This window comes from Andrographis paniculata, unplaced genomic scaffold (assembly GCF_009805555.1).
Source record: "Andrographis paniculata isolate CXL003 unplaced genomic scaffold, ASM980555v1 Contig32END, whole genome shotgun sequence".
Taxonomy (NCBI): Eukaryota; Viridiplantae; Streptophyta; class Magnoliopsida; order Lamiales; family Acanthaceae; genus Andrographis; species Andrographis paniculata.
Window position 1 is genome coordinate 7,434,383 of NW_026137565.1, and position 24,064 is coordinate 7,458,446.

At 33.6% G+C, this 24,064-nt stretch overlaps 6 protein-coding genes and 1 long non-coding RNA gene across 12 annotated transcripts; 3 read left to right on the forward strand and 4 right to left on the reverse strand.

The window, feature by feature from the left end:
* The first annotated feature begins 3,547 nt into the window (after positions 1 to 3,547).
* On the forward strand, positions 3,548 to 5,632 carry LOC127247419 (F-box/kelch-repeat protein At3g23880-like). Its single transcript, XM_051269247.1, has 2 exons — positions 3,548 to 4,782; positions 5,303 to 5,632. Exon 1 carries the CDS (start codon positions 3,548 to 3,550, stop codon positions 4,766 to 4,768), a length of 1,221 nt encoding a protein of 406 aa, XP_051125204.1. The 3' UTR covers positions 4,769 to 4,782; positions 5,303 to 5,632.
* Positions 5,633 to 6,243: 611 nt separating this feature from the next.
* Positions 6,244 to 10,920, reverse strand: LOC127248082 (uncharacterized). Of its 2 annotated transcripts, XM_051270253.1 has the most exons (11): positions 10,584 to 10,920; positions 10,387 to 10,486; positions 10,160 to 10,221; positions 9,360 to 9,428; positions 8,853 to 8,912; positions 8,152 to 8,208; positions 7,851 to 7,893; positions 7,698 to 7,775; positions 6,822 to 7,104; positions 6,585 to 6,741; positions 6,244 to 6,499 (listed from the first exon to the last, which is right to left on the reverse strand). In XM_051270253.1, exons 1-11 carry the CDS (start codon positions 10,677 to 10,679, stop codon positions 6,410 to 6,412), a joined length of 1,095 nt encoding a protein of 364 aa, XP_051126210.1. In that variant the 5' UTR covers positions 10,680 to 10,920; the 3' UTR covers positions 6,244 to 6,409. The 2 variants fall into 2 exon arrangements, with proteins under 2 accessions (XP_051126210.1, XP_051126211.1); XM_051270254.1 differs by lacking the exon at positions 10,584 to 10,920 and having other exon boundaries at positions 9,360 to 9,423; positions 10,387 to 10,458.
* LOC127248084 (uncharacterized) lies at positions 10,916 to 11,619 on the forward strand. Its single transcript, XM_051270256.1, has one exon. The coding sequence runs from the start codon at positions 10,962 to 10,964 to the stop codon at positions 11,487 to 11,489; it is 528 nt and encodes a 175-aa protein (XP_051126213.1). The 5' UTR covers positions 10,916 to 10,961; the 3' UTR covers positions 11,490 to 11,619.
* Positions 11,620 to 11,710: 91 nt separating this feature from the next.
* LOC127248081 (protein RMD5 homolog) lies at positions 11,711 to 13,829 on the reverse strand. Of its 3 annotated transcripts, XM_051270252.1 has the most exons (5): positions 13,546 to 13,829; positions 13,367 to 13,442; positions 12,968 to 13,098; positions 12,792 to 12,879; positions 11,711 to 12,696 (listed from the first exon to the last, which is right to left on the reverse strand). In XM_051270252.1, exons 1-5 carry the CDS (start codon positions 13,558 to 13,560, stop codon positions 11,918 to 11,920), a joined length of 1,089 nt encoding a protein of 362 aa, XP_051126209.1. In that variant the 5' UTR covers positions 13,561 to 13,829; the 3' UTR covers positions 11,711 to 11,917. The 3 variants fall into 3 exon arrangements, with proteins under 3 accessions (XP_051126209.1, XP_051126208.1, XP_051126207.1); XM_051270251.1 differs by having other exon boundaries at positions 11,711 to 11,960; positions 12,045 to 13,098; XM_051270250.1 differs by having other exon boundaries at positions 11,711 to 13,098.
* A 318-nt stretch (positions 13,830 to 14,147) lies between these two features.
* Positions 14,148 to 14,789, reverse strand: LOC127247420 (uncharacterized). Its single transcript, XM_051269248.1, has one exon. The coding sequence runs from the start codon at positions 14,787 to 14,789 to the stop codon at positions 14,148 to 14,150; it is 642 nt and encodes a 213-aa protein (XP_051125205.1).
* Positions 14,790 to 16,347: 1,558 nt separating this feature from the next.
* On the reverse strand, positions 16,348 to 20,650 carry LOC127248119 (uncharacterized). Of its 2 annotated transcripts, XR_007838019.1 has the most exons (6): positions 20,194 to 20,650; positions 19,879 to 19,944; positions 19,248 to 19,419; positions 17,243 to 17,291; positions 16,648 to 16,690; positions 16,348 to 16,516 (listed from the first exon to the last, which is right to left on the reverse strand). It is a non-coding gene; the product is annotated as an uncharacterized LOC127248119 (long non-coding RNA). The 2 variants fall into 2 exon arrangements; XR_007838018.1 differs by having other exon boundaries at positions 16,648 to 19,419; positions 20,194 to 20,328.
* Positions 20,651 to 20,688: 38 nt separating this feature from the next.
* LOC127248118 (uncharacterized) lies at positions 20,689 to 22,660 on the forward strand. Of its 2 annotated transcripts, none has more exons than XM_051270304.1 (5): positions 20,689 to 20,800; positions 21,603 to 21,666; positions 21,781 to 21,884; positions 21,996 to 22,103; positions 22,207 to 22,660. In XM_051270304.1, the coding sequence occupies exons 2-5, from the start codon at positions 21,657 to 21,659 to the stop codon at positions 22,477 to 22,479; spliced, it is 495 nt and encodes a 164-aa protein (XP_051126261.1). In that variant the 5' UTR covers positions 20,689 to 20,800; positions 21,603 to 21,656; the 3' UTR covers positions 22,480 to 22,660. The 2 variants fall into 2 exon arrangements, with proteins under 2 accessions (XP_051126261.1, XP_051126259.1); XM_051270302.1 differs by lacking the exon at positions 20,689 to 20,800 and adding an exon at positions 20,865 to 20,978.
* The last annotated feature ends 1,404 nt before the right edge of the window (positions 22,661 to 24,064 follow it).

The window sequence follows — 24,064 nt, forward strand, 5'->3', positions numbered from 1 at the left end:
GATAAAAATGAAAGTAATAAAATAAAAATAAACTATATATATATATTAAAACTTACTGTAATTTTCTCTATAATTTCTTCAAATATTCTTTGAATTCTAAAGATTATTACTTTAAACATAATCTACAATATTAAAAAATATGATATATAATACAATAATCAAAATTAAATCAATTTAAAAAAATAAATACTCAATAAGAATAAAAAATATTAAAATATTATACTCCGAAGTAAATAAATTAGTAAAATACATACATAATAAGAATGAAAATGAATCGATTACTAGAACATTAAAATTAACTTAATATAGTTATTATACATAATAAAATAAAATATAACAAATAAACAAACAAATAAAATACTATACTTGATCCTTTTTTTTCTTCTTCCTACTTCTGTAAAACAGATTATTAGCAAAAATATTTCGTATAATAAAACTTGAAATTTATAATTCAAATAAAAACAATTACTATAAGAATTTCACTATGTAAGAAAAGATATAAATAATATATAAAATAGATAATAATATTTTTTAATGTGAATTTTTTTTACTTCTTTTGAAGAATAACAAATTATATGTATAAATAAAATACTAAAAAAAATGAAACAATTTTTATATGGAAAACCAAGATAAAAAAATCACACACTTTGTTCTTACCAAAATAGAAAACTCACTATAATCAAATTAAATATAAGCATTTTTAAAAGATACATATAAATTGACTCAATCACCGTTCAATCAACCAACGAAAACTACAAATTTAAAAAAAGAATAAAGATAAAAAGAAAACCTAAAAACCTGTCATGTTCCGCTAATTTTGGATTGAACTATAAATATTCAATAAAAAATCTCACAGTTTGATTGAAAACGCAACGAATTACGAAAACTTTATATTGATCCGATGATTAACGAAACAGTGATCACCGTTTTTTCCTAACCTGCGCATTGTTGGACAAAAATTTCATAATAATTTTTGTTGTGACAATAATCTCTCAAATATATATAGATATACGAAACCCTAATTTTATTCATATTTTTGTTATTTATTATGTCGATAAATGTGGATTTTGTTAGATTAATTGTTATCATAACAAATTTTAACTAATTATTCATACTTATTATATTAAAAAAAATTCAAAATTACTAAAGTGTACGAATTAAAGTGGTTTGTCATATATATATATATATACTAGCCTATTACCTGTGCAATACATGGGTAATTTAGAAATTGTTATATTAATTTAATTTTATATTTTAAATAATAAATTTTATTTTGACAATAAAACTTTGTATGAAGATAAAAAAAAATTAATTTATATAAAAAATAAACTATAAATAAAAATATGGTAACTACAACAAAATAAATAATATTAAGTAAGCGAATCAAAATTTCATAAATATATACTTCAATTTAAACCCAAACATAATAGAGATAAAAAATAATTATTCATAATCACTCTTAAATTATAAGTTGGATTAAAACTATTTATTAACAAAAGACTCGAAATTTGAATATAATTTCAATTTTTTTTTTAAAAAAAAATGTATTAAAATAATAATAATCTAAACCAAATTAATTAAAAAAAATATGCATAGAATAAAAATAAATAAGAATTGATTAGTAAAAAATAAAAATAACAAAAAACAAATAAAAACATGCATACAAAATAAAAATGAAAGTACTAAAATTAAAATATAGTAATTTTATAAATTAGGAAAAAAATATTTTAATATAATATTCAAAACCAAATCAATTAAATAATGCATATTAAATAATAATGAATAAAAAATTAATTAGTAGAAAATAAAAATAACACAATGTAATTAACAAATATATAGATAATAAGAATAAAAGCAATAACTAAAAATATTTATATATATATATATATATTAAAATTTACCATAATCTTCTTTATGGTTTCTATAAATATTCTTTCAAATAAAAAAATTACAAATTTAAACATAATCTAAAATATTGAAAAATATACTATAATATAATAATTGAAATCAAATCAATTAGAAAAACAAATACTCAATGAAAAATATTTTATTAGTAGAAAATAAGAATAATACAATAGATAATTTTAAAAAATCTATATACAATAATAATGGAGTATTAGAATGTAGTGTGTTTGTTTTGGAGATTCTCTCCTAAATACACTATTCAGTACATTTTTTTTCCAAAAATATCAAATCAAACACTTATTTTTTATTTTTTTTATATTATACTAAAAATTAATTTTACATTCAAAACATCACATCAACACCTATTTATATCACATCATACAACAATTCAAATTCAAAATTTTTACTATTCAAATCCCAACTCAAAATCCAAATTCCCAAACAAACACACCCTAAGTAAAATAGTAAATACATATAGAATGAAAAATATTTTATATTAGTAAAATAATAATAACACAATAAATAATTTTAAAAAATACATATATAATAACAATGAAGTATTAGAACATTATAATCAAAACTAAATAAATTTATAAATAAATATAATAAGAATAAAAAAGAATTGATTAGTAAAAAATTAAAATTAATTTAATAATATTATTATACATAATAAAATAAAATAAATAAATAAAAAGACAAAAAAAATATACTATATCTGATTTTTTTTTCTACTTTTCTTTTTCTTCTATTTTTTTCATCTATTCTTTTTTTCTCTTTTTTTTTTGAGATTTTTTTAATAGTATGGATAAAAGAATTGATTACTGAAAATTCTCGTATAATTTAAAATTTATAAGTCAAAGAAAACAAATCTATTATAAAAATTTCATAAGGATACAAAATTATATACATAAATAAAAATAATATATAAAAGAGATAATGATATTTTTTCATATGAAAAATCATTCATTTCCTTTGGACGATAACAAATTATATACGTAAATAAAATACAAAAAAAATAATTACGTGAAAACCTTCCAAGGTTAAAAAAATAAAAAATCATAAGAATTTTTAGAAATACATATAAACGTAATCAATTACCATTAAATCAATCAATAAAAATCATATATTTAAGAAAAATAAAAATGAAAAAAACAAACTTGAAAACTTTTGTCATTCTGGTCGAACATATGTATCAAACGAACTATATGTATCAAACCAATAATCTCAACATTTAAAAAAGTAACGAATTACGAACCCATTTTTAAAATTTCTGATTGATCCGACGGTCAATGAAACGAGATTGCCATTTTTACGAGCCCAATATTGGACAAAAATCTCATAATAATTTTGGTTAGAACAATTTTGGCTTAATCTCTTAAGTATATATAAAAATACAAAACTCTAATTTTATACGTATGTTTATTATTTATTATCTCGATAAATTTGAATTTTATTAAAATAGTTATCCTAACAAATTTAACTAATAATCCAAATTTATTATTTAAAAAATTAAAAAAAATTAAAATAATGAGAATGTACAAATTAAATTGTTTTATACTATATATATAAATATAGGATATATAATTTGATTAGATTGTATTGCAATCAGCTAGTCTGCTCTAAATCCTAACTTGTTATTGTAATGGACGGAAATCTTCCGCCGGAGTTGATAGAAGAAATTCTCTTCCGATTGCCGGCTAAGGCCCTCTTGAGGTTCAAGGCTGTTTCCCAATCATGGCATTCCGTCATCACAAGCGTCTATTTTGCAGCCGCTCATCTTAACCATGAAAAAACTGGTAATGGTTCATACTCCAAGAAGAATCGTTATCTTATTCCCCAAGGATCACACGCTTTCCCTTGGAGACATCACTTAGAGATTGAACTCGATACTGATGGGAATATCTGTGCATGGCCGCTAGTGAACAATGGATTGCGGGGAGTTCCTAAGCTGCTTAATCCTCGGCGTCGGCCGCCTTACGACGTACTGTGCTGTTGCGATGGCCTGTTCGTGACAGGCCTCACCCGTGACAAGAGAAAAATGATGCAAAACCGCTGTGCGATGATTTGGAATCCGTCCACTCAATGTTGTGTGAAATTCCAGTGCCCTAACTTCGTATCTAACATCCACGGACTGGTGCCGGATCCGACGGTGAGCGGTGAGTATAAATTTGTGAAGTGCGACATGAAGAAGTATGCTGTTTACAAGTGCAGGAGCAAGTCATGGTCCGAGATCAAATCGTTGGATGAGTCCATATTCATGCTCAGACGCCAAGTAAATGCTTGCAAGTACCGCTCACGAGGGATCTTTTCAAATGGTAATTTATTCTGGCTTGTGATCAATATAAACATCAGACCCTCTTTCGAAGTAGTTTGCTTCGATGCCAAAGAAGAGAAATTCCAGAGGCTGCCCAACCTGCCGCTGGAGACACCCGTGTCTTGCGATGGTTATCATTGTGCATACTTAGTTCCCTGTGCCGATGGAAACTTTTGCTTGTTCTACAAGACCCGGGCTCTGAATGGTAATGCCATGAGAACCGAAGGTCGGATCTTGATGTTGAAAAGCTCCGGCAACGGGCAGTACTCATGGGCAGATAAGCAAATTCGGGTGCCTTTGGATGCGGAAGCAAACAATGATCATCTAGTATTCCTGCAAGGCGAGATTATGATATTCAGAGGTATACGATCCGGTGCATGGTCTTTGTTTCATTACAACACTAGAGATCGAACCTTCAAGGAAATTCGGAGAGGTGATCCCGTGCTGCTCTCGATGGTTGACTACTCTGCTCCACATTATGACAATCTCTTCTTCCTAGCAGATAAGAAGAAGAAGAAGACGCCGGATGGAGCTTTAGGTTCACAATGAGAGATCATCCATGAGTAAGATCTATAGGGTGTGTTTATTTGTGAGATTTGATTTTTTTGTTTTATTATTCTAGTTTTTTTTCCTCCAAAAACGTTAATTCAATCACCTATTTTTTATTTATTATATTACACTAAAATTAACTTTTACATTCAAAACATTGTATCAAACAACCAAGGTTCACAACGATAGTTGCTTCCATCCTTACAGAATGTAATTCTTTGCTGTTTACTTTTATTGAACTTGTTTTGGTGTTTCAATTGAAGATTTTATCTATCGATTACTGTGGTGTTAACTGTCTAGGCATTTAAAAATATATAGTCATACTCACCTTCACAGTTGTAATATTTAAGTATTTTGTTCGAAAGAATTGCTGAGCTTCAACTTGTAATTCACAATGTCTAAATGTCTGATTGTCATGGCGGTTATCATATGCTAAATACTTGTATGGTGGTTTGAATGACGTGTTATTAGGTGACATGTTAAATATGTTGGTAATTCCTCCTAAGTCAAACAATGTTTATTTGTCATATGCAGCAATCTCGAATTCATTTGGATTTGGCGGGCGCAACTCTGTCGTCGCATTCTCTTCTTTCAAGCCATGACATCCTCCAGAATCTGTGACCTGAGATTAAGTCCTTTTTTGCACCATTCTAATTTCTATCACTGGACATACTTGTTCTCAGGAGTGGTAACTTAGGTCTTAGTTTGATCTTTTGAGGACTGTTGTCTAGTTTTCCATTCATATTTGCGGCTGTTTCGGTGCAGAAAATGCATCAGTTTTGATTGTTTCTTTTGTGAACTTCCAGTCTTTGCGTCCATTTAGTTTTCTCGAGCATTGCCTCTCAGATTTTGCAAAAAGTTCTCCCTCCCCTTCTACATGTCAACACTACTTTCAAGCTATAAACAATAAGACATTATTTGTTACTGGTATTCCTTTCTGCTGTCTTCTTTTCTGTTAATATTATTGAATTCAAATGCTTGGGATTTTCTAATCACTATTTGTAACTGGTTCTTCAAGAATTATGATTACTCACCAAACAGAAATACTTCATGCATGTTGATACTTTTTACCATAGATTTCAGCATTTTTTTTTTTTTTCTCTGGCTTATTGGAATTTAGGTGGGCATATGCAGATTGTCTTGGGACAAAATTGCAGCACTTGTTCCTGTTGTAGTATCTTGTGCTGAAGCTGGTGATCAAATTGCAGATGAGATCTTGCGTAATGGCAGGGGTGGTAATTTTTATCACTACCAAACTACTGTAGCTACCCAATTTTCATTTTAGTATAATGGCAATAAAATATTAGTATAATGCAATACTAACCTGTTCGATGGTCCTTTTTTTCTTCACCTCCAAATTCTAGACAATAAATTCCATTGCTGACATTTGATGAGCATGGAGCAAAATCAATAATAAAAGCCACATAAAATTTGAATCTATGAAAATAAATGTGCGTTGTTCAACAAGTCGCCCATAGGATCAGAACATCGGTTGATTAATGTGAATAAAAGTTGCAGTTATTTCAAGGAACGATCAAATGTAGGTAGGTGTGTTTTCTCTAGTTATAGAAGCACAGTCAAATTCATCTATAATCCATGGAGGTCCAGCAGTAACTAGTAAGCCGGTGGTTCATCGACAATTTAGCCTATAGAATAAACTTTCACTACTTCGGAAGTGTCGCAGATAACTAGATTTTCTGAATCGGAGGGAGTTGTGCAAAGCCAGTTAACCTGAGACATTGAAAGTTCATCATTAACTAAATAAAATGCCATCACTAAAATAAAATGAGTCCAACACCAGAGCAGTGTTACTTACCTTTCTTTTCAGATCAATGCTTGTGCATAAAGGTTGTTTATTGCCACTGTCTGTTTGTCCGACATCATAACCTTTGGACCAATCCCATACCTTTACAGATTTATCATTCCCACCTGAAATGATCAACTTTCCTTTCTCTCCAAACATAGAGAGAGTCCTGTTTTTGATATTTTGGATATGATCAGGTAGATAATGCAAAAATCATACTTTGCAATTTGATCTGGTGGTAATGCTTACACGCAGGATACCGCAGCAATGTGTCCACCCCTTGAATAGTCCAAGTGAAGGTTTCTCATGCTTCCGCCTGAGCTCTCGGAAGATGAAGGTTGACCTTTTTGTGTAGATTTAGCTTTGGATTTGTGAGAAGCAAGTTCTGCCTCGATATTAGTGACATTGACAACACCATCACCTCTAGCCACAATACAGATCTTGCCAACCTTATCCACGATATCAACATCTGGAACTGCTAGGGCATGGACAAAAGCTGGGTTACAGCACTGCCCAGGATTATCTTCATTGCCTGCATGGCCATATTCATATCTCCATGTTAATTATTCTTGTGTTTCATACAATACAAAGTATATTGGCAGGATAATATCAAACTGAAACTATTTAGTAAATCCACATTAAAAGCAATGATAAAAGGAGAATAAAAATGTAAGAATCAATCACCAATGGAGTAAAGCATGATATAAAATTGCTACTTGAATTTCAAAGCAGAATATCAATATAGATGACATGATAACAAAAAAAAAAAACGAGGCACAGAACCAAAATTTTATTTATATCGAAGTTATTGAGTCTTCAGAATTCAACCTCCTACACTTATAGACCTAAAAGGTAATTAAATATTAGTGAAAATAATGGAGCTTTAAAATGTAGACAAATCAAGTTTTATGTTATAGATATTCACACATTTACATTTGACATGATTATCAAAGTAGTTGGCAATCCAATTGGATTATCTTTTACAAAACTTGTAATATGCTTAACACAACTTAGGCTCATAAACAGAAAAGGGCATGTTATGTAAGTGGTTGTTGTGACTCGTGAACCCAAATGCTTACTATAAATCAAACGTAACAGCATAGAGATCATAAATTAAGGCAATACCCAAGTCCATAATTTTGTTTGGTCGCCCTTTGGAGAAGTCCCACATCACAAGTTTTGAATCAAGACCCCCAGTGATAACTGTAAGAAAATGACAGAAAATATTCATAGATATCAAATAGTACGATCCAAGAGCATGACAAAATGCAATAGTACCTTCCCAACTCCTCCAAGGAAGGAATTGTACACTGCTGCAAATCTGAAAAAACAAAGAAGGATGTTCAATATTTAAAATAAATGAGCCATTAAATGATAATGAAATGAATATCAATAGTATACTAAAAGGGAATGGACAATGACCTTTTCTTAGATTTTAAAGTCAACATGCTCAGCATCAACGCCAGGTGATCAGCAACAATGGCAATGAAAACTCGTAAGTTCAAAATAACACCAAATATAATAACCGCATCAAATAAATCCTTGTCAAAGTCATTTACTAGGAAATATGAAAGGATACACTCTTGTGGCCAGCTCTTAAAGTTCTGTATAGGCATCGTTGGCGGACGTCAATAATCTGGAACAAAAGCATAGTCAGCACCCCCACCTAAAAGTGCACATTAATACCAGGACATAGCATGTCGGCAAGAACCTACACTTGTTTGCAAGTCAAAGCTCAACTACTAAGTAGACCACAAACATAAATGTTTTTCATGTACAAAGAACCTAATTTAGAAAGATAAACAAAATATCTCACATACAGAACAATATACAAGCATACACAACCACATAAATTGTTGCTCGGAACAATTTTTTTTCGTTTACGTGACAACCAAAATAAATTTGCACGCGAATTCATTTTCAGACTCAGTTACACAAGTGTAACATTTATGCAAAGATTTCCCAAAATAAAAGAATTAAAATAACTAAATTAAAAAACAAATCTACTTAACTGATGAGCCTTGTGCTTAGGGGCCCCAAAAACATGGAGTCTACCCATCTACTTAAAGCCCAGCCCACAGAACTTGGATCAGTAGAGTTGGTGTAGTAAACTATACCAGGAACATAATTGGCTATATGTTGGCATTTTGTATGATGTTAGCCTTATAAAATCCATATATACCAATGTTGTGTATATCTTGAGTGCACAAATGGTCATTTGTTTGCAGATTACTTTCTAAGCATATAACATTAATAAAATCTACAGAACTGTTAGTCTACCTTCACATCTCCAGTATCATCTGCCGCAGCTAGGAAAGATGATTTTGGATGGAATGCAATCTGCAAAATATTGGAAAGTATAAATATGGCTTGTATAAAATTTGAGGATGTACACCAAAGGAGTAAATTGAATAAGACTATAGTTCAATCTTATGCTTGGATGAGCAATGCTAATGCACTACTGTGGTGCCTGATAGATACTTGCATTCTTTTTTTCTTTTTATTCTTTTTTACCAAATGCATTTGATTCACACAGTGACAATACTTTACCATCAAAACATAGTAGAATATCAAAAAGAAACTACTGTGTAACTGGCTAAAAGAAAAAATGAGAAGTAGATCCCACAAACAGACTACGAAGGCTACTAAGTCAAGTACCATTAACTATACATAGCTGAAGCTGTTATTATTGTTCCAATCTTTAGTTGACTACAATGGGAATACATCTCAAAATCATAGGAAGAAAATGGTTAGAAAAGAAATATGAAAATACTCTGAATGGCATACCTGATTTATCTCATCCTTATTATAGTTGTAGCTTTCTAGTTGCTTCCATGAAGTTGGCTGACTGCTGACCTAGTAAGGCATTACAAGTTTAGTGTTGAAATTGACTAAAATTAGGAATTTCCTCATATTAGCAGCAGCAGCAGCAGAAGAATTTGTGGTTGTGCAAATTATATTAACATCACGGAAGCATGTATGTTCACAAATGTTAAGTAAACATGATACACAAAACATGAATGAAGCCAAAACAGTATTACATAAACACTACACTATGATATGAACTTTGCCAGAGAAGAGAACGGAAAAGAATACATACTTGTGTTTTCTTGTGTTTCCATTTCCATTTTTGCACTATTCATTCTACAGTGCATTTCATTTTTCTTGCATCAAATATCACATCCAACGTTTATTTTATAATCAAAACATTACGTCAACGCCAATTTTCACCTCAAAATTTTCAAAACACAAAACAATGCCAAGCACCTAAACACACCCTTAGAATGTGACCTAATATCAACTGAGTAAAGAATCTAAGGCCACTGTTTTGAAGAGGAACATAATGTGAGTAATCTACACAGAAAGTAAATTGATACACCAAAAAGGGCTTCAATCCTTCAACTTGCAAACACATCATACAAAGGTCGGCAAGAAAATTACAATAAGTAATGAAGTCCTAGTTAAGTCCATAAAATTTGAACAATTTATATGAAAAACCTGGAAAATTGCATCAGCATTACTATGTAAAATGAAAATCATTACCAATTATAAAGCTGATAATATAAAACTAAAAAATAAATATATACCATATCCAAGTCAAAGCTCTTGACTCCGTTGCCAGCTGTGACGTATATAATATCTTCATTTCCTGTACCATGCAATAACAGTATTGATACTAGTTCATAACTATGAGAAATCCTACCATGTAAACGAGGAATCCGAATACCCATCGGTATCATCGCCTCAATATGAGTCACAATCTTTTCACTGAGAAGAGTAAAGAACCACCATACAGAGAAACCAGAAAACAAACCTGGCTTAAAACATAGAGACGAAACCGGGTTTCCATCGCCCGCCACCATACTGAATAACATATCTTTGCACCGCAAATCATACCAGCAGACAAAACCATCCTAATATAGAATTAAAAAAAATAAATACAATAAAATAACTAAAGCAAGAAAAATAATACGCAAATGTCTTTTTTGAGCTGCGGAACAAGAGAAGAACCTCGGCGGCGGTGGCAACAAGACCTGGTCTGGTGCGTGAAGCTATGCAGCAAGTTGCTCCGGCAGTATGCCCTCTCAATCGCCTCGGCTCCGCCATCCCACCTTCGACCCGCGCGCTCTCCTGTTGTCAATATGCTTGTATATTTTTCAGTCCCCCGGTCAGCCCAGACCCGAACGGACCGAACCGGCCCAGTAATGAACCAAGTCCACCATAATATATGCCCTCCTGGGGCAATCTGAGTTTAATGAGATCGGCCCGGCCCGGCCCGGCCCAAAAATTTACGTATCTATATATATATATGTGTGTGTGTGTATTTGGTGTTCCTTCCACATGCGATACCCTCTTATCAGATGCGATTCAATTCCAAATTCTTTTTCCATGAACGCAGCAGCAGCTCCAACAAATCTCTTCTGCACCCTTTCACCAAATGTACACCCAAAATTCCACACGCATCTCTGGAATAGTCCCTGTCTCAGTACCAATTCCAATTCCAATCTGAGATCGCTGCAAGTGTCGTGCCGAGACGGGAAAAAGGAAGAAGAAGTACTGGCAAGGGAGGTGAACCTGGAAATCAAAAAATTGAACACCCAAGCAGAGGAGGCGTTTCAGAGGAGCAGGGAGATGCTGTTCGCGGAGCTCTGCAGCTTCGTCGGGTTGAAATCTGCGGAAATGCGCCGGAAATGGCGGAGGATGAGCGACGAGGAGCGGTGGGGCTTGGCGAGGGGTTTTGTGGCGGAGTGGAGCCTTCATTTGCACCCACTCTCCGCCAGGTCTGTCAAAGAATTGATCAATCAGCACTTGTCCCAATCCCAAAGGACCATCACCAACATTCAACCTTCAAATTCTTCTGGGGGATTTTTCAGCAAGTTTTTGGGGTTTCCACTCCCTGAAAATAATCAAGACTAGATAGATATCTACTGCTTACATCATAGCTGTATTTATTTATTTCTTTCTTTCTGTTAGTCTGGGAAGTTGAAGATGCTAGCTTTGTAAGCTCTATTTTTTTTATGGAGACTAATGGATTATGATTTATGAATCCTCCTTTCTATAGATGAATGTGACCTCTACTATCTTATTATCTATCATCTCAGCTGGTATAACAATTATACAGTTCCAAGATCAGACAGTAAAATGAAGTAGTTAGATTGCATATGGAAGTAGAAAACTGTTTAGAGCTCAACACCCTTTACCAAAGAAGAACCACATATAAAGTGCAGTGCTGATACTCTACATTATTATTATTATTATTTCAGGGATATTAGCTATTTACCGAATGAAAAATTCAAGAGTGGTGAAACAAAGAACCTCTCTCAAATCCATCCTTGCATCGAATATCAGAAGCGAAGTTGCCTGCAATGTGAGAGTGGGAACTCAAGCCTGCAGAAGGGGCACCTTACCATTTCAGATCCAACAGGAATTTGATTGATGTAACCAGTGTATGCAAGGATACACTTTGCGCACCACACATGGTTGCATGGTATCAGCATCGGCTGATTTGCATCAAAACAGGGTTGCAAACAGACTTCGCAACGGAAAATCGAGTGAAACCGATATTCATCACGTACTGGCAATGGATCCTCTAATGGTGGCCCCACCGGACTATTGACTGCTTCTTCATTTCTTACAGGTTCTGGATTGTTAGCTGATTCTAAGAGACAGGGCAGTGCTTCCGCCCCAGCAGTAATGACAGTGGTCAGATGCTCCATTTGAGAATGCTCTGTACATTTACAGAACACCCTCACAAACTCATCAGCCAACTCCTGCAAATTGATTGTATCCACAAGATCACTGTAAGGGGATGCATTTCGCCTTTCGTCCCAGGGGAGGCAATTAGAGAGTATTTGCATTTCATCCTCGGAAACCAGGGGAGAAATGTTAGTTTGGGCATACTGAAGTGCATCTAAACTGTTTCCATTCTCCAACATGTCAATATATTTCATCTTGTGAAGCTTGAGCTCAAGACCAGAGACAGAATCCTTCAGAGAATCCTTGTTTCTCAAGATCCAATTGAGAGCAGGCCCGATATCCCTCAACTCCAAAGCCTTCAGTATATTGTGCTTCTCTTCAACTTCAAGTATCCACTGCAGGGGAACGGCACCAGGTTCGTTGGCTTCTGTCATAAAGCAGTCAGCAACATCAGACATGCCTTCCCAGAAGAAATGTTTGAGGATTATCTGATTTAGAATGGAGGGATCCCAATAAAGCCACCGGTATGCCTTATCCATGTTAGGAACCAGTGTTTCCTCAAGGATCTCTTGGTGGTTGTCGCTACAGGTCTCATGTTCCAGCGGCAATCCTGTTCCACGACGCATGTCCAGAAGCTTGTATTCAAGTTTTTCTAGAACTGAAGTAAGATGCGAAGAAGGTTCAGATTCTTCGATTACTTGTAACTGTGCAATTGTAGTCCAAATTTGCTGGCACATTTGGTCGATCAATTCTAGGGATGTTGCAAACCATGCTACTCGGTTCCTTGTAACCAGCTCCAAAGTTTCTTCAATACGATCCATTTCTATGTCTGTTTTTGAAAGCAATAGAGAGTTATTAATGTACCGTACATAATATCAAGATTTAGCCATGAATTTACGATAGATACAAACAGATAATTTCACATCCCATTCCATGCCATTGATATATTCATACTTTCAGTTATGCAAAGTAAACACGGTGAAAATAACCCTCAATCCCCACAAGATATACAAAATACTCCAAAATTACTTGCGCTATTGGTATAAACCACCAAGAAGCAAATCAAGAAATCATTAATTCTAAATCTAAATACATACCAAACAAGGAGGCGACGGAATGAGCAGGGCATGTGGAAGCACAGCAGCTGAAATGGAGAAGACGGAAGAGGAAGAACTGCGAGACGCGGGATTATCAAACAACTTATCATTCGGTTCGGAACCGCTTCGCCGGTTCTAGAACCTGCGGTTACGGTTCACAACAGGAACCGGACACAAACCAAACGAACCGTCATTCCATTCCGACTGTTCGATTTCGGTTCGTGATTTCGCCAAACCGTGAACAGTCGGTTCAATCTGGCGGTTCAGCCATTAAATATATATACATATTTTTATTTTTTATTATTCAAAATTTCGAAAAACCTCCTTCACCGTTTAGATAAATATTGGTCAATCAAAATCCCTATTTGAATTAGAAGCGTGGGATCTCGAAACTTTATTATTAATAATAATAATTTTTTTATTAATTCTTGAATTGATGCTCGTAGGGCTGTACTCCTGTAACATACTTTCTATTTTCAATATTTAATTTCTTATTTAAATTTAAATAAAAGAATAAGTCAAAACCAATTTAAGACGCCCTACAGCCCCTACCCAATCAATTAAGTAAAAGAAATTTAATGGCAATGTCCACAAAGAATAAAAGAATCAAACCCCGATCTGGCTGTGTCATCACTATATACAAAATGAATCAAACCCCACTCTGACAGGAAAAAGATAACAAGATCATTACAATTATTTAATTTAAGAACGAACGAAAAGGACAAGAAACCTGACTGTATACACAAATTGCAGTGCTGATTAACTACCATGGCGGGTGTTGTCATCTAACAACAGAAGCAACAGTATGAGCCCACCATTTCAGACTATCTTTCATATCAATCTCACTGTTCAATTCAGGGACTCTCCATTTCATCAATGGAGGAGGAGGAGGAATAGGAAGATGGAAATTATCTTGTTGCCATGCTTCTGACAGATACGGCCTAGGAAGTTTCTTCTCTTCTTCGCCGCAATTAGGTCTTCCCAATCGTTGCAGGCCAGGAATTATCTCCACCAGATTTGGATCATCCCTGTCCTTCTCGGAAAACACAAATCCTAGATCCATAAACCCCTTCAACTCCTCAAACTCCAATTCCGACATGCTCTTGCTCGAGGCTTTATTCCTATACTTGTTCGTGCTCTGCTTCTTCAACCTAGGGGTTTTCGGAAGGAATTCTTTCTGCGAGAGTATGGTTTGGAGGCAGGGTTCGATCGTCAGAGAATCTGGAGAGGTGAAATCGGTGCTGTTGTCGGACGACAGCGACAGAATATCCACACTTTTCGATCTGGTGCGGACTCTCCTCAACTGTGGAAATGAATTTTCTTCAGGTAAGGGGGAATAGGACGAGGTTTGCGATTGGTGTTTGAGGATTTCGGGAGAGAACCAGAGAGAATCGAAGAGAGCTAGAACAGCTTCGGGCTCCATCAATGGCGGCGCGGGAGAAGCTTTGAGAACTCTGACCTAAGGTTTAATTTGGGGGAAAATTTAAGAGGAAGAAGCGCTTATATAGTTGCTGAAAAAGCGCGCTTTTATGTTTTTAACCTTTCACGTGACTACTGCATGGAAAAGTAAAAAAGAGAAAAACGTGTTTTTGGAGACACGTTTTTGCTATGACTCTGTGATAGTTTCTCTCGTGAACGAAAAGTGAATGACGACGGATGTGCTATGTTGACTCTACGCTACGAATGTTCAACGTGGATTTAAAAGAACTAAAAAACATATATCCATGCAAAATATTTAAAATTGATTATTTAATTTGATGTTATTTTAAAAAAATATATTGTTAATATAAAATTCTCAAAAATATAAACAGAGCCTATTGTTTATTGTTTAAGAGAAGTTGTGACTTATGAAATTTCTTATATATACATACTGTGTTCTTTGTGTTGTATCACTTGTATGTAGTAGAACATAATTATTTATTTATTCCTAAAATTTTATTTTTATCTTCAAAACTATTAAGACAAACTCACAATAAAGCTTTTTGGCGAAAAAGGTCTATTTGGTTATTGGTTTTGTAATTGAAAATTAATTTAAATGAGATGTATTTAATTACTACTAGTTAATTTAGTGAAATATATATGTGATTAAAACAAGTATAGATGTTATTTTATAAAAAAATAAAATTTTATATAATATAAATAAATAATACTTCCTCCATTGTGTTCAAATATTTGGGCTGCAATTTTAATAAAAATGAATAAATAATTACTTACACACCTTAAAGAAATTACTATAAATAATTTATTCCTCTTACAAAATTACTACCTTTCTTATTTAATCTATTAGAAGTAAAATTATTAATTGATCTTATAATAAAAAAACTCACAAATTATAATCTCATAGCCTAAGGCCATAGGATTCATGGGAATATATATATATTGTATGTGTGAGTTTGACCAGGTAATGTCGAATTCAATGGTTGACAAATAGAACGAATTTTAAATTAGGGCTGCTCGTGCATGTATGCATTAGTTTATTGCTCCTCTTAGGCTATCGACTCCAAGCCTTATTTTCTTTATATTTAAATTCATTATTAACAGCACGTGGGAACAAAATATACATGTTCAGGATTTGACTTTGACTCATGCTTTAATTAACATGTTTTTTTTTTTTTTTTTTTTTTTTTTTTTAATACCATGTAAGTTAGATCTGTGTGATAGATGGATCAGGTCATCCCTTATGGAACCCATGTGTTTTTTACCATACAATTGATAGAGGTAAAAGAGTAATAACTAAGATAAAGAAAAAGAGTTGGGACTTGTGGAAAGGTTAAGTGCTATTGCAATTGGGACGAGGGATTTGCCAAATGCAGCAATGGATGTGTTTGATATTTATTTTTAATTTGAAATGCTTTTTACAATTACTACAATTATGTGTGAAAATAATAATGTTGCCGCAACCATAGCCAAAGTTATGGTAAAGTTTTATATTTGTATAGTGATTATCTTAAAATAAATAATGGGCACTCCAAAAAGGTTAGTACGTTTGCACGGGCACGTAATAAAAGTGGTACAGTGTGAATTTTCGTGACAAGTCCAATGTACAAATATTTATTTGAACAGGTTTTGATTTATAAAAAAAAAATAATAATAATAATTGGGAATGCAAGTTTACAATAGATACTCAAAATTAAACCAAATGTATAAAACCTGCATATTAGAAAAGACAACTTTAGCAATAACGAAAGCTATAGCTTACCAGAAATCATAAGCTAACAATTTGATCAAATTCAAACAAAATTTAGCTAATAAATGCTTAATCATAAGTAAGAAACAATTACCTCATGAACTTGCCACGAAGCTGATCGATGATCAATGCAACACCTTTAAAAAAAAACAGAGAATCGAGAGCGATCAGTATGGTCGAATTACGGGGCAAATCTCCTTTGGCAGTGAGCTCAAGAACACCATTCATGCAACATCAACAATACAATGGCTTTCTGCCAAAGGAGTAATTGCCCGGTAATATACCTCCATACAACTAGGATATATCGAATTTGATCTCCGGCTATGATGAATTATTTTCAGAACATAGCTGTATTTATAGCCAACTACAAATGCTGCATATTGCTACTGCAAGGATATTTGAAGCATATTCTAATGTACAGACACTTCACTTAACTCACAGGAATAAACTCTCCGGTTTGTTTCACATTATTTAAGAATATGTGCGAGTGTGGGATTCAGTTACGTGCATGTGAGGGTTCGACTCAAGCATTATACCAAAAGAGTGAAAGTTTTCGAGTACATTATTGAACTTTAATGCAGTAGTGAAGTGAGAAGAACAATAGATCTAGAAATTTATAATGTGAGGTTTATGTAGGGAATTCTGCAGATAATTAACAAAGAGGTCCTTCCCATGGCTAAGAAACTCACTCAAAAGTTTGATGGTGCTTAAAATTTCTTTGTGGAAAGCAACTAACTCCTACAAAGAAAGATGATTTAGTCAGTATTGTCAGCACAGCTACTAAGGATAAAAAAAAACATATAAGCAAAGAGGAATCTTGAAACCTATTCCTGTGGAAGCAAATCAAGGATCACATTCCTTAGGACGGGACAAGGCAAACAAATGATATTTCAATTTCTTCGCACGCAAAAGAGCATATCCATAGAATAAACAAATAAAGAGGAAGATCGGAGTGAAGGTCAGAACTCTTTGTACCATGGTCCCAGTAAAAAAGTAAGGAGGAAAAACCTAGAAGAATAGTCCCACAGCATATGCCATCTCCTCCTCCAGCATATCCAATTGACAGTACACAGGAGGGGGTGCCTATATAAAGCTTGGTTTCATGGCGGTTTTAGGGCGTGACTCCTTACTAACATCACATGCACAGCCTTATTTGAGGGAGATAGTTACTTATGTCGGGAAGGTAATAACAGGGCGATTCTCCTTTGGCAGTCGGACAATGCACATGTATGCGTTAATGCATGCTTGCATTCTTTCCTTTCTTCTGCCAAAGGAGAATTGCCCTGCCATTCGATCCCACAATGCTGCAAATACTTCAGCTTCTATATGACATCCATCTTCTTCTTCGCCCAGTTTACTAAGTTCTTGTATGTCCAAGACTCCAAGTACAGGTTTTTATGCACTAAAAGTATTCTCACTATCCTTGATTGATTGTTAATCATAATCTGTTGCATACTCAATGATATAGATTCTTTCGGATTATCTACAGCAGCTAATTATTTTTTCCCTTGCTTATGACAGAGCAAAGAAATGTTAAGGATCAAGTATTGGCTGAGTTCATGAACTTCTTCAGTATATATATATATATATATACACATATTTCCATCATAAATGTATGTATTTCTGAAACAGATAGTAAGAAAACTCTATTACAGTTTCCTCCCAATATCTTTATAACATGATTTATTAGTGACTAGCATGAATCACTTTCCTAGAAAAGCCCCTTTCTAAAGCGTATTCTCTATCCCTTTGCTGGGACTTTAACCTATCAATTTATAAATTGAAAAGGTACTCAAGAGATATGTTGGATTTCACAAAGGAGGGCATGCAGATGCTATTAATAACTTTGGCTGTTTCATGCCTTTGGAAATATTGTTGGAAAACTTCAATAAATCTAATCTCTACTCTCTGGAGATTATGCAGTTTAACAAGGACCTAAAACTTACAGGGGTTGGGGGCCTGTGAAATTCATTAACATACATGATTCTCATCTAATGCCAGGAAAGGCAATACCATGAATAGAAAATTGTGAAGCTTAAAAATTATATCTTAAATGGAAATTAGTTAAAGCCAAATGATAAAGTAAATTTACAGGCTAAATATAATGCATTGACTTAGAATGAGTTGGACTAACCATGCTTAAAATATTTTATTTTTACATACGTTTTTGAGGTCCCTGCTTCTCAAATCCTGGCACCAATGGCAAGATCACTAATGTCATGATGATGAGAATTTTGTAACAAAGGGAATGTTTCTCAAAAGGAAAGAAGAATATTCAAATTCCACAAAAACTCGAGACCAAGACCAACAGAAAATGTAAAGGTTACGTTTTAGTGTAATACAAACTTAAAATCACTCCAAGCTTCTATATGAGATTCATTCACAACAGTTCAGTGATCGAAGCAAGACATGTAGGCTAAAGGAGATTGCCAATAATTTATACCATATAAGCGAGAAGAAGTTGTTAAAATGTGTGGTTCGGAGACGTGGATTCGTAATTATGAAACTAACAAAAACAATTTCACCTCTCTCTGCAGTTAATCTTAAAAGTAGATGCCTTACTAGAAGAGTGGAATCGTATTCAGGTAAAAGCATAAGGATAAGACCAGTGAATAATTCTTATCCTTATATCTAAAAAACCAAATGAACTCTTAAACACGAATCATGAAGCTTGGAATGTTTAAGCTACCCAACCTTTCTGATATGATACCATCGAGTGTGCATTTGGTTTTGGGTGCATTTGTCTACTTTGGGTATGTTGAAGAGGCAACAAACAATCTCATGATTATGAAATTATTCCGTCTCCCAGTGAATAATCTTGAAAAGGTAGCCTGGATTCCAAATGTATGGTCCTTCCTTTGTAAACCTGTCACATATCAAGTGAAGTCTGTGAGGTATGGGAACTCATAGGATCAACAGGTGGATGCATTTGAGCCGAAAGCCGTGATACTGGACGGATGAAAGACGATCAAATCGGGCATAAACGAATTACAATTTAAAGATGATCAAACAAAAATCACAGTGCATTCCATTTACACTTGGCTATGATAAGTTCTAGATTGGCATAGAATTATTGGTTAGCAAAGTAGACCATCATGCATTATTTCAAATTGCTCTTCAAAAATGTTGATTGTAGAAGCATGGTAGATATAGAATATGTCAATGCATCAAATCATCCATAATAAGCTCATGATATGATTATCACCGGCACAAGAAGTGATCTAGATTTCTAGAAACATGAACACTGAACTAACATCGCATCAAACTGTGAGCATTCATAAGCTTGATAACGATAGCAATCTTTTCAGGAAACAATATCATATACCTTTCTATCACAATGGCATCTGTGGCATTGTTATGCTGGTTGATGCGCCAAGAAATCGGGCGTTACCTTAATGACACATCAGAAAATAGAACTGTAAGGGGGACCATGAATGCAACAACAAAAGAGAAAAGAAATGCAGAAGCATTGTTCCATGGCATATGCCATTGAATTCCCAGAGAATATCCACATGCTATGAGAATGGTTGAAATTAAAAAAACCCTGCAATGGAGCTAAATAGAGGCAGAGAAATGAAGCGAATTGCAGCAGAAGTGGAGAGGAATAACAGGGTAGGTCTCCAATGGCAGAAAATATTACCACCAATGAAAATTACTTCCATTGTCTCTGCCGAAGGAGAATTGCCCTGCCATTCTTCAAGCTCAATTTTAGATATCAATTTGCCTTCCACCCCCAATTCCCAAATTCAAAACCTCGTCATCATTCAAACAAGAAATCAACGAATAGCCCTAATTTGATTCCAACAAACTGTGGGCCGTTAGCCCAATTCAGGTTGGATCCGAATCCGACCCCATTACAGCACACAAACACTGTGCTGTTAGAATAGTTAAGGGCAGACATGTGAGCATCAAAGCTAAGATTCTAAAGACGAACAAAAGCTTCAAAAGGGCCGTCAATGCACAGACAAAACAAGACCATGTACGCATTACAAGCTCAGTGGAGAGGAATTGAGGATCCCGTGAGGGAGAGAGACGCAGACATGTCAAGAATGTGCAGACAAAGAAAAGGGATGGGGTGGGAGAGGAGAGATAGAGCTGCTGCTGCTGCTGAGCTGCTCCCAACATTCAAATATCGAAAAAAGGGCAGACAGAAAGCGACCTAAAAAACCCTCATTAAAAATGAAACCCTTGCACACAGCAACACACGCTACGCAACAAAAGAGCTTTGCAAGATTGATTGATTTGAGGTTGTCTGCTACTGCCAAGGAATTCCCACTTCTCTTTTCCCCATTTTGCCTCTCCATTGATAGATTAAGATATTCCATATGCATGGCATGCCTTCACTGCAAAATTTGATCAAGAAATGAAAAACAAAACACAGAAATGATTTAGGAGTCTGTGTCGCATGACTCTAAATCCAAACAAGTACACTTCTCGGATGCCTCCCTTTTCCATTCCTTTCCAAGAACAATGCCAAAGCTCTTTCATCATTCATCAGTCATCATTTCAGTTTTATAGATACAGATACATACATACATTCACATTCTTGAGCCCTCTTAAATTCAATAGGGTATCCATCCATACCTCTAGATATCTATAGACTTATAGATATATGGGCTATCATATCAAATCATATCATTCCTTTACGTAGCTTTAACCTTTCTTGGAGCGTATATAATAATATCAATTTATTGGCACAATTGTATTATTGGAATATCCAAGTGCACTAGGGCCTGCCTATCCATCAATTATGTGTCAATTATTTGGCAGAAAAAGCATCCTATGCATCCAAGAAAGAATTCCCTTTTCTTTGAAAGTTGTTATATAGATTAGTACACTACACATTCTGCATTCTTAATACTCATGGATTAGTCACAATCATTTCACATTGCATAGTGATTAGAGTTGTAAAGAAAGTAATCAATCAGTCAAGTACTACGTTTCTGCATCTTTTTTACACCATGCCTTGGTTGTACACTAATTATTGGTTTGCTTTCGATATTTATTGCTCTTATGTATGTATGTATGTATGTATGTATGCATTGTCAGAAAGAGACAAAAGAGCTTTGTGTCAGTCATATCTAGACATTCCGTGACTCTCCAATGGACCAAGGTTTAGTAATCACCATTGAATTCTAGTAGTATTATATTGTTCCTCTCACCCTTCTTGCTTGATTCGCCCCTATAAAAGGACTAACTTGAAATCATTCCCCACTCGCACACACAGTGTTGAAACTAGAGATAGAGAGTATGGCGTGTAATAAAATGCACAGGAGATTCTCTCTGCACAGAAAGCTTCAAATTCTCAGAACCCTCACCAAATCCAAATCAGTATGCATTTTAGTTTCTCACCTACAGTCCCTCTTACTTCTTTATGTACTCTTACCATATCTTTGATGTGTTTGTGTGTGTGTCTCTCTCGATATATGTATGTATGTATAGGTGAAGAAGAGCTCAGTGGTGATGGATGCTTGTCTGTACATCCATAAGCTAAAGCTCCAAATAGAAGCAATCAGGAAAGAGTGCCAACACTTGATCAACCATGTCCAAGTACACACACACACTCATTAATTGCATATATATATATATATATATCTATTTTAATTTATCTTGTGATTGCAGCATCATTATTGATATTATTCTGCACTTGTAGGAAGTGCAGGTGGAGAAGATAGAGGAAGGATGTTTATCAGTGAGGGTGAGTTGCAAGAATGGCAATAATGGCCAAGAGCTGCTGCCGTCGATTCTCGAAGCTTTTGAAGAGATGGAGGCGGAGGTCGTTGAAGCCAGAATCACCACCGCCGCCAGCAAACACTGCTTGTTTGGAATGGAGGCCATTGTCCGAACCGCCATTGATGCAGATCTCTTCAATCACACACTTCAAATGATTGTCCGAAGACAGACACTTGACTCTGATTCCATTTAATGAAATATTTATATAATTATTTTTTAGTGTTCATACTATCCCACTTCTTTTCTTTTCTATCTTAGTTAATTCTTGAAAATTAATCTTATAGTTAGATCGATGGCTGTAATTTTTAATCTTTTAATACCAAAGTTTATATGATTTAGGAATGTAATGCTATTGTAAGGGCACATCTTTAAAAGTCCGATCTTAGTAGTTCATTATTATAAAAATAAAAAATAATAAATAATAAATAAATTAAATTAAATTAAATGATGAAAATTTTTCTTTTTACTAAATAATAATTATTTTTATTAATATATTTCTTAATTGTTTACTAATTATACTTTACTTAAATTATCTTATCTACCGTAATAGACCCATATTACATAGGACACATAGTTTAGAATATTTTAATGTGTATTTACATAAATATAAATAATAGAAAAGCAAATAAGACAAAATATGAGTTGAGTTACAAATAATTGGGCTTGTAAAAAAAACAGAGCCCAACTTTCATGTGAATGGAATATATTTGGTGACGATGTGAACTTTTTTAAAAATGCAATAATTGTTAATTTAAAATTGAAATGTTGAGGAAGATTCGTGTTAGTAAGTAAATGCTGTAGTGGGGAAGAACTTACCAATAGAAAAATACCCTTTCAATCATTAAATTAATGGTCACGATCGTATCCCTCTGCACACTTAATTAATTCACATATATATATATAAATATTAAATAATTAATATCCATATATATTTATACATATTACTATTATTTCGAGCAGCTAAAATAAAAATTCACAGACTTGACTTTAATTACGTGACTTATGCACTAAGGGATCAAAATTTAAAATTGATTATAACTCAATTAAAGGTGCCGTATATTAGCAAACCCAATAAGGATGGTGCTTGATGGATTCTCCACCGTACGATTTCATCATATTAACCATTCAATCTGTAAACTCGTTGCACACCACCTCTGCACTGCACGTGCTGTATTTTTATTATTTCCCCTCTTAATTTAGGGTTTTGAATTTTTTAAATAAAAATGTAAGATAGTGCTTTAAAAACTATTTTATATAGCAGAAAATTAAAATTTTAAAATTTAACAAATATAAGGTGTATTTATATTTTTATAGGTTTTTTTTTTCTAAGTTTTGGATTTTAAAATTCCTATTTAAATAAAGTTATAATATTTGGAAGAGCTTGATAAATAATATTCTTACATTCTCCGTTTATACAAAAATTTGAGTTTTTGAAAAATTGTGAAAATAATACAAATTTAAATATTTTATATAAAAAATTATGTATTAAATGCGATATTTAAAAGAAAAAATTATACTCCCTCCGTCCAATAACAAAGTATCCATTTTTCCATTTTAGTCTCTCATGTAACAAAGTATCCATTTCTTTTTTTAGTAACTGTACTATCTACTTAACATTATAAATACCCTTACAACTTACAATATATTACACAAATGTCATTACATTTTATATCACATATATTAATAAAGTTATTTTAGTCGTTTCTATTTTATTCTTACTATATCTCAATATAATACTAATATTTCTAAAATTACGTGAAAAAAGCAAATGGATATTT

Excerpts from the sequence above, each read along its gene's own strand:
- LOC127247419 (XM_051269247.1), top strand. The coding sequence starts at position 3,548 with ATGGACGGAAATCTTCCGCCGGAGTTGATAGAAGAAATTCTCTTCCGA.
- LOC127248082 (XM_051270253.1), bottom strand. The coding sequence starts at position 10,679 with ATGGCGGAGCCGAGGCGATTGAGAGGGCATACTGCCGGAGCAACTTGC. Across the intron at positions 10,487-10,583 it reads TTGTTGCCACCGCCGCCGAG|GATGGTTTTGTCTGCTGGTA; the intron begins GTTCTTCTCTTG and ends ATTCTATATTAG. Across the intron at positions 8,209-8,852 it reads ATGATACTGGAGATGTGAAG|ATTATTGACGTCCGCCAACG; the intron begins GTAGACTAACAG and ends CTTTTGTTCCAG.
- LOC127247420 (XM_051269248.1), bottom strand. The coding sequence starts at position 14,789 with ATGGAGCCCGAAGCTGTTCTAGCTCTCTTCGATTCTCTCTGGTTCTCT.
- LOC127248118 (XM_051270304.1), top strand. Across the intron at positions 21,885-21,995 it reads CCCTCACCAAATCCAAATCA|GTGAAGAAGAGCTCAGTGGT; the intron begins GTATGCATTTTA and ends ATGTATGTATAG. Across the intron at positions 22,104-22,206 it reads ACTTGATCAACCATGTCCAA|GAAGTGCAGGTGGAGAAGAT; the intron begins GTACACACACAC and ends CTGCACTTGTAG.
- LOC127248084 (XM_051270256.1), top strand. The coding sequence starts at position 10,962 with ATGAACGCAGCAGCAGCTCCAACAAATCTCTTCTGCACCCTTTCACCA.
- LOC127248081 (XM_051270250.1), bottom strand. Across the intron at positions 13,099-13,366 it reads TTCCGTCGCCTCCTTGTTTG|ACATAGAAATGGATCGTATT; the intron begins GTATGTATTTAG and ends TTTCAAAAACAG.